The following is a 9,088-nucleotide window of genomic DNA, read 5'->3' on the forward strand; positions in this document are numbered from 1 at the left end:
TTAATTAAATAATTAATATTTAGACAGTGAACGCACTCCCAAAGAAATAGTCTATGAAAAGCTTGAAAATATATACTATAAGATGATTATTTTATAAATTTAAGATAATTATAAATGATAGTATTTATTTTAAAGATCTTTAATTATTTAATAATAAATATTAAAATATTTTATAACCATAGACATTAGAATCTAAATTTTTTAAAAATAATATTTTTTTCATTAAACAATAAAATCGTTTAATTTATGCTTGTATAAGATAATTTTTAAAAATGATAAAAGAAAGTCAGTATCATGTTTAATTATTACCTTGATGAAGTGTAATTATATGATTAGGACTACTTTTGGTAAGACCGAAAGGAAAGAAAGTGTCATTACTGTTTAATTTATATTAAATAAATGTTAAATAACACAGCTGTTATGGGACAAGACATGGGTTATTATAGTGCGTTAGGTATCTAGCATTAATGTAGACTTCATGCACTATTGTAGGAAAGATTTTACGTAAATATAGCCCCCGTCAAGTATAAGTGGTGGTTAAAAGGATAATCGATGATAACTAAGCATAAAATTAAGATATTTTTTTTGTAACAATTGACACTAAAATTTAATATATCAAGATAAATACGAATATATATGAATACATCCATAAGAGCAAACCATCTTGAAAACATTACTACAAATACAAATTATGTATCTAAATTAATTCGATAGTTTAAAACAAAAAAATATCACCTTAAATATATCCTACGACATTAAAATCAACTCTATTAACCCAAGATGGTAATTAAGATTAATTAGCCAGCTGAAGCCGCAATTCATACGATCATCTCACCTACGGTCCAAGTTACGTGTTTTCAAGATACTAATGCAACAGTACTTTTTCAAAAATTTCTCCATACTGAAAATATATATATTATAGGGTTGGACATTTTCATATACGAAATCTCTCTCATAGTAAGCTTGGCGTCATCAGGAAAACCTAATTTTCTTCGAACATATATCACTAACCTTATCAACTCGTCAGGCAGTGGCTCGTCCCTTTCAGTTCAGACGTAGACGGCATGATTCCAGCTGTCGCCGGTGCCACCTGGCGATACGCAAGAAGAAGGAGGGTAACAATAGAGCCATCTTTTTCACAGTCAGATGATCCATTCCCCTCAGAACTTATTAAAGGAAGAAGTGATCCTTTGGAGAAACAATTCAAAAATCTACATTTATTCTTCTTAAATGTGAATCAGGCTAAATCCCAGTTTTAGACCAAATCATTCCAGGTTCAGCAATGGGGAGATTTTTTTCTTTTCTTTTTGTGCGTGTTCATCCAATCATTTAATATACCATGTTTAATATATTCATTTAATTTTATAAGAATTCTCAAAATGAACGAATAATTAATTTAAAAGATTTTAAATGCATGCTCGATCTTTAATATTGAAACCAATTATACATGTTTTCTACTTAATTTTCTTTCATTCATATTTGACATGCATTCTTATCCGAGAATGAAATGCCAAGAGTTGAAAGGTTTTTTTTTTTTGTAAGAGGGGCACTTTGTATTAATAAGTATACAAAGTACACCACCCCAAGGACCTCATTAAAAAACCTCCCTAAACTTATTTGGAGAAAAAAGAGTGTGTCATGAGGTGGTTAATTACACAAACCACAAACTACGAGTACATCAATCGAAATATAACCCATTCAGACCAACAAAATTCATTCTTATCGATCTGAAAAACCAACCTAATTTACAATTCTCTACCATTGCTAGCTAAACCAAAGAACAGATTTCTAATAAGCAATACAACAGCAGTGACGCACAAAACATAGCAAACAGCAAAAACATCTTGTCACCTATAATCCTGATAATCTAATACAAAGAGAAGAATTCAACCATGGCAGAATTCAAATATAAAAGACCTTGGACTACGAACAAAATCCAACACACACGGAACCTTTAATGGCCACAAGGAATGCATCCAAACTCCTATCTGCAACTGAACGTTATCAAAAATCTGCTCTACTGTGAATACTTTGCCCTCGAACCGAGATTTGTTTCTACTCAGCCAAATATTCCAAATCAAGCCAAAGAAACCAATATGCCATAAAACCCGAACTTTAATTCTAATTTTATGTGAGAACCAGATTTGTAATAGCTCATTAACGTTCATGGCAAAAACAATATTGACTTCCCACACCTTATACCATCGTTGCCAGACTTGCCAAGAAACACCACAATGGAGCAACACATGGTTTTGATCTTCTATAACGCAATTGCAGAAAATGCAGAGATGATGACCATTACAAAAAATACCTCGCTTTCCACACAAAGGCGGAAATTTTAAACGAAACATACTTAGACCAAACCAGATTCCAAGTTGGATTAGCCTATTTACCAACTGAATCCAATTTAGTGCAATAATCCTTCGTATTATATTTACCGTCAGCCGAAGCCGAACCTGTCCCCTTTAAGCTGTCCGATTATGGTCCTGAAGAAGTAGCACTTTCCAGAACTAAACTGAACTCACTCCATACAGCCAATTCCCAGACGAATAATCCTCTTCTCAGCTGAATTTTCCACTCCTAGGCACCACGAACCCAATTCCCAAACTCATCAACAGTACCAGATTTTTTAATCGCAATTCCATAAATTCGAGGAAATGATTATTTTAAAGAACGAACTTCAGTCCAATAATCTGTCCAAAAATCAATTCTTGACCCATTTCCCATAATGCATCGTACCTCAGATAATAACCCATCCTCATACAAAACTGCCGGGTTAATAATGTCACGCCACATCCAAGAATATTTCCGACTGTTTACAGATCTTGGCAGGATAAATTATGGACCATAGTTATTCCTCGCAACTATAATCTTTTTGACAAATGAAGGAAAGTAAGAGAAGAAATTAAAATCCATAATATTAGGTTATTGCCAAAAGAATGAAATTGTTTATTTGATTTTGACACCCATTTTTATATTCTCTATATTTGAATTCTAAATTAAGTAATTGTGTTTATGAAATAAATAAAATTATAATAAAATCACAACATTTAAAATATTTTTTAAATAAAGTAGATTAATCATATCAGCTAATTATTTCTTCTAAATCCACGACAGAAATATAAACTAGTTACTAAATAATAAAAATATGAGTGTACATAGAACAGTAAAAAGAATCAAACACAAAACTAAAAAAATAAAAATATAAATAAACAACATTATCGATAGTGAATAATAAATTATCATTCACACTAATATATATATATATATATATATAATGACAACTTGACTATTACAAATCAAATGCAATCTATATGACTAAATTAAAAATGATATTTTAATTAACATTCTTATTAATAAATAAGTTTTACATTAAAAAATTTCAAATAAATTCAAAAAAAAAAAAAACTCGGAGCGTTGAGCTATTTCTTATTTAGCATTATAGTAAATCTAACCTTCAACATTTAGAATTCTTATTAAATTAACTCATATTCTATTTTTCACTAATCTTGACCTTTAAACCTCACTTTTTTTTCTTTAACGAAAATATAAATGTTGCTTTATCCCATCACTTCCCATATTTCCCGATTCACATCATATCTCTCATCTCAGATACAAGGAATTCCATGCCTCAACATCGGTAGACTTCCCAAAATGAAACCAACAAATCTATTAAAAAATAAATAGATAAAAGAGTTAAGATCTAAATTCTTAGTTTTGTACAAGTACAACCAAAAATTGTTCCTCGGCACTTTGTCATCGGAGCTGCCTGACGCCATGTAGGTGTATCACCCCCAACTGTCAATATATCAACATCAGACATCAGTCGGATTTCCCAATTAAACCGACCAGGGCCGATTACCCCTCCGATAATGTAAATTTCACCTTTTAGCCATGTCATCACAAATCTGATTCTCCTACGAAACTCGAAGAAAAACTCACAACCTTTCTCACTTAAGCTGCTTGAAAATAAGTCCATGGCTCATCACGTATAGGGCTCTCTGTACAACTGCCATTGGACTCTGGTCCACCCAGACCCCACGTTGTCCAGGACTTGCACTTTAGATAACCCCTTGTGAAAGATATGCACCTTTCCTCCAATAACTAATCCTGAACATGCTGAAAATTGTGTGTGGTGGAGATCGGGTATTGGAATCCAGACATCCTTCTCAGGATCATACATTTCTGCTTGAGATATAGGTTTTCTGCAGCTGGTGAAACCTCCAGCCACGATGATATTTCCCTTCAAAACGCAACAAGCGAACATGGCACGGGTAAGATCATGGATGCACGTTGGCCTACCGGCACACTATAGGGTTAACTTAGATAGCTACCTTTGCAAGTTTAGACTTTGAAAAGTGATAAAAACTCAAGTAAAATGTAATTCTTGAAAGGACAGAACGTAGATAGAAGTTAGAGACTCAATAAATTGTGAATTGCAATGAATAGAGACTTGAAAACCTTAGAGTGTAGGCAGTGAGCTTTTAGAACATTTCTATACATGCATACTTGGTTATCTTGTATCTTTTGCAATTAGATTATTTACTCAGGAGAGCCAGACTTGCCATTCATAATACTCGTTACTGTTATAACCGTTTACTTATTGCCATTTTGTATAAACGGTGTTGTAAAGTTTTCCCAGAATATGATGGTTTACGGGGAGTATTTTTTTTTTTTTTGAATAGGTTTAGGGGAGTTTTTTGAATCACTTGGAGGTAGTTTTCTGGGATTTGAGTTTACTCCCTTTTAGGTGTATAGTTTCTTGCTAATGTATGTGAGAACATACTAACGTATCTAAATAGAAGATGGATAGTGTTGAAAATAGTATTCTCTGTTTTTCTTCTGTTGGCTACTACTTGTCAGATGTTTACTTTGTTATGGTATGGAAATTACCAGGTGCAAATGACATTCTAGATTGCCAAAGGTAGTATGTGCATGTATGGATTGGAATGAAGAAATTTAGTGTCATTTTTTATAAAAAAAAATTATTACCCTGCCGTAACTATTATTGCGTGTGAGTTCCTTTGTGACGTAAAGTCTGGTTTTTGCTATCTGTACAATGTGCATGTGCTCTTTTTTGCGATAATTAACAAAGTACTTTCGTTCGTAAGCATGGGACAATGTAGCTTTCAGTTCAAATTCGTCTTATGGATTTTATGTACCGATAGGGTTATCTTTCGAGAATGAAGAGTCATAAATTTGTTATATGAAACATTTTGGCATCACCCACGTTTTGCATGCTCATTTTGGTGATCATGTTTTGCAGCTGGTCCCAAGGATACTACAATGGATCTTGTGTTGGAGAGGACATACGATCCTAAGACCGGGAAGGGCATGCCTGATCTTTAAACGTCTTTCGATCATGTGGTTGGCATCAAGCATATAATTGGATACCATCAACAGTTTTGTTGCCAAGGTCTTGATCTAACAAGTGAAAATTTTGGACTGTATATCAAAGCCCAAGGTTTAACATTTTCATTGTGATCGAATACGCATCTGTTCGCCGAATGAAACTGTTATGATGAAATTTGAACTAATTTGTAATGAGATTCAAACTTGATCTCAGAAATTTCAAAACCTTGGCCAAAATCATAATTCATCCAAGACAATTTGACCCTTCTTTCAAATTCGATTATTTTTAGTCTCCCATATACATATATATATATATATATATATATATATATATATCTACAAATATCATTAAATGAGTAAGTGAAACTATATGTACAAATATTATAATATTCATCTAAAATAAGTAAAATAAAATTTATAACACCAGGTGAGCAAGAAGTGTGACCTATTATGGAACAGTCTGATGATGATTTGCGTTTAGTATTTAGAATGCATCCATAAAATCAAATATCCACTTCCACACTAAAACAAGATCTTCAAGTATCAAATGTTTCTATAAAATAGAAGTCGAATTTTTACCTTTTACGCTAAACCACCAAACAAAACCAGTATCTAATGTAATCAAGTACCAGAAGCTAAGATTCGGGCCAAAACCATTAGTTCGAGTTCAAATGTCAGCTGCAAGAAAGTTCCCCGACAGAGATACCTGGATGGAGAAATCATTCCAAGTCATACTTGTTCTAAAATGTAACCATTTGGTGTGCCAACATTTCATTAAAGGAAAATTGTTATAGTGTGCATACAAGTGTGAGTAAGAGTCTACGAGAAACCCTACCTTCTCACCCAGCTTGAATGGTGGAAGACCCTTATATGGGCATGTACTGCAGCGGAATGCATCACCTAGTCCACACTGTTATTTCAAAGCATAAGGAGAAAAGGAAGTATTAGTCTACACTCCAAAGTTTCAGAGCATAACGAAAAACAAAAGTATGAACTGTGATTTGTTTTCGACGCTTTGCTTTTTATTTTTTCCCATTAAAATTGATCGAAAGCAAAATTTTAAAACCAAATAAGCAAAACTGCAAAAGCATCAATTATACAGTCTCGGTCGATGACTGCAAAGTAATCATCATAAATTTATCACGACAGTAAATTCAATTTAAATCAATGAAACCAAATATGAGAGAGGACTATAGAAGAAGATGTACATTTCCACAAGCTGATTGAGGATTGTTTAACTGATCTGCCGTCAGATCTAGCTTCTGCACTTTCTCCTCTTGTTCTGCCCTTCCACAAGTACAATTCTTGCAAGCTTTCCTTGTGCTTCCCACTTCACAGTCACCAACTAAAGAAATAGTACTTTTAAGTAATGTAATATGATAGTCCTAATTTTCCACCTAAAGAATTAAAAAACCAAAAATTATTGGTCTTGTTGAGTCTTGCCATCTTACCAGTAGGTAATTGGGGTTTCTTCAAGTCCTCTTCAGTTAAGAGGGAATCTTCATCAATTAGATCTGAGTCATCATCCATCTGAATTTTCAACGGATTTTTCACGGTCTTTTTAATAGCAAAAGAAGATCCAATCTTCCAAGATGGCTTCTTAGCCTTGATCTAAATGAGGCAATGTTCTCAATAGTTAGCCTTAATCTAAAACACCCAATAGGCAACATAACGCTGAATTTGAAATGAATGACTCAGTTAAATAGCAAGCCTCATTTCAATAATAAAAGAGCAATACAAGAGCTGAAGCAGCATTCCTCCATTACAAATACAATTGGGAAAGCAAAATAAACACAATGACTAAATTAGAATTGAAAAATCTATAAATAAACTAACATCAGAGCAGGAGGATATATATATATCAGAAACCTAGTTCAAAAACCACGGAAATACATGCTACATGTACCAAACAGAAGGATTAAACCTTAAAGGGTGAAACAAATATGCACTCACCCCAACAGCCTGAGCAAGTTGAAAATGTTCCACATCCAAAAATCCGGTCAATAATAATTTGCGCTCAACAGCAGACAATACCTGCAAGAAATACTAGTAAGTTGCGTTGACTACAACTCCATCAAAGTCACAAAACCAGAAAACTGTTACCATCTCTACTCCTTTTGTCTCGGACTGAAAACCCCGACAAACTACCAGCTTTCCACCAGGTGTCAAAACTCTAAAGACTTCGGAATACAACTCATCAACAGGAACTTCAATTGATCTAGAGATAAAAATGACCAGGTCTGCATAGGATAATTCTAAGGGTAGACGAGCTGATATAACCCAGAGACAAAAACATAAGTAATTAAGTTATCAGAAATAAAGCCACCAAATAGAACACCAAAAGGTTATATAATTGAAGAAAAATAGCATGGCATGAGAATGTTGAAACTACAGTAAAGAGGAATGAAATACAATTGTTGCTTTTTACTAATTAATTTTGCTTGAAGTTAAATTAAGATGTTTTCCATGCATCAAATATCAAATCCTAACTTTCTTCCTTTTTAATATAGGGAAAACGATAACCAATTAAAGCATATTCTATTAAGAGTATATTCATCTAATCATCTTTGATACCGTACCCTCGAGGTTCTCTAACTAAAAGACGTGAGTGCATATATAATTGAAGTGTATTTTAGTTTAAAAGAGACATCATTTAAAAAAAATAAACTAGAAAATTAAAAGGGGTAAAATAGAAGTACCTAAAGAAGAAGATTGAACGATGATTAGAGGGTCGAAGCGTTTGGGGTCTTCGTTCTCATAACTCCAAATTGCATCCAGCGTATTATGGGCATAACTTGCATCATCTGTGACCACCACTGCGGAGGTCCGCTCCGATCTTGAATCCTATCAAGTAAAAGAGGGCTCAAAATTAAATTGGGAAAATTGCAGCAAACAGAACCATCAAATGCGTTACGTAATGCTCAAAAGTTTAAGCTTGAAAATGGAAAAAAAAAATCAAATATTGTCAGTCTCCGGGCATATATGACGAGAGACCAACCGACGAAAGATAGTAGTTACAGAAAAGAAGACACGGATATGGATAGAATGATGCTCACCATGCAGATCAGGGTTCAAAATCGTAACAAAAAGATCCCTAACAATTTGAAAAAAAAGGGCGTAAAGAGCTTAATATTCTGGAATGTACGATTTCACACTGGTTTTACAATACCGACCAACCTTTTTATCTTAATTTTTGTTGGTTAAACTATGCCAATAGTCCTTTTATTTTAAGTCTAACTAATCTGGAACGGGACGTAGTTAGGATTTTAATTTGAGGAGGCAAACTATAATTTTTTTTAAAATTTGGAGGGAAATTTCATAATTATTCCATAAATATTTAAATTATATATATAAATTAAAGTTTAAAAAACAAACTTTTGGCTGAGTAGGTTCCTCCTAAGCCCCTATAATCAACTTTGATTACTTATTTTTAATTAAATACGTTTTATCTTTTATATTATCAGTTTATTCGATTTAAATCAATTAACCATTAATTTTCGTTAACTCATTAACAAAATTCTAAGTTAACAATTTAAAATTAAAAAAATAAATAAAGACCCACGTGTGGTCTTATTCTTCTTCTCTTCCTTTTTGGTTCTCTGTTAGAAAAGTCTTTGGTGACAGTAATTCATGAATATATCTTAAGCAAGGCAACTCTTTATCCTCAACTCAGCTGTCTCAGCCTTTCACAGGCCTTGGAAGAACACCCTACCATCAATGATGGAGAACCTCAAGC

The 9,088-nt window shown here is 33.2% G+C and overlaps 1 protein-coding gene and 1 pseudogene across 1 annotated transcript; both read right to left on the reverse strand.

Annotated features, from left to right (window-relative positions):
• Window positions 1-3,703: 3,703 nt before the first annotated feature.
• On the reverse strand, window positions 3,704-4,610 carry LOC120133195 (annotated as a pseudogene).
• A 1,322-nt stretch (window positions 4,611-5,932) lies between these two features.
• LOC120133126 (anamorsin homolog) lies at window positions 5,933-8,514 on the reverse strand. The gene is made up of 8 exons (XM_039149776.1): window positions 8,409-8,514; window positions 8,052-8,196; window positions 7,456-7,622; window positions 7,306-7,386; window positions 6,804-6,963; window positions 6,561-6,697; window positions 6,188-6,262; window positions 5,933-6,058 (listed from the first exon to the last, which is right to left on the reverse strand). Exons 1-8 carry the CDS (start codon window positions 8,409-8,411, stop codon window positions 6,020-6,022), a joined length of 807 nt encoding a protein of 268 aa, XP_039005707.1. The 5' UTR covers window positions 8,412-8,514; the 3' UTR covers window positions 5,933-6,019.
• Between the last annotated feature and the right edge of the window lie 574 nt (window positions 8,515-9,088).

This window comes from Hibiscus syriacus, unplaced genomic scaffold, assembly GCF_006381635.1.
Source record: "Hibiscus syriacus cultivar Baekdansim isolate YM2019G1 unplaced genomic scaffold, ASM638163v2 tig00110577_pilon, whole genome shotgun sequence".
Classification (NCBI taxonomy): Eukaryota; Viridiplantae; Streptophyta; class Magnoliopsida; order Malvales; family Malvaceae; genus Hibiscus; species Hibiscus syriacus.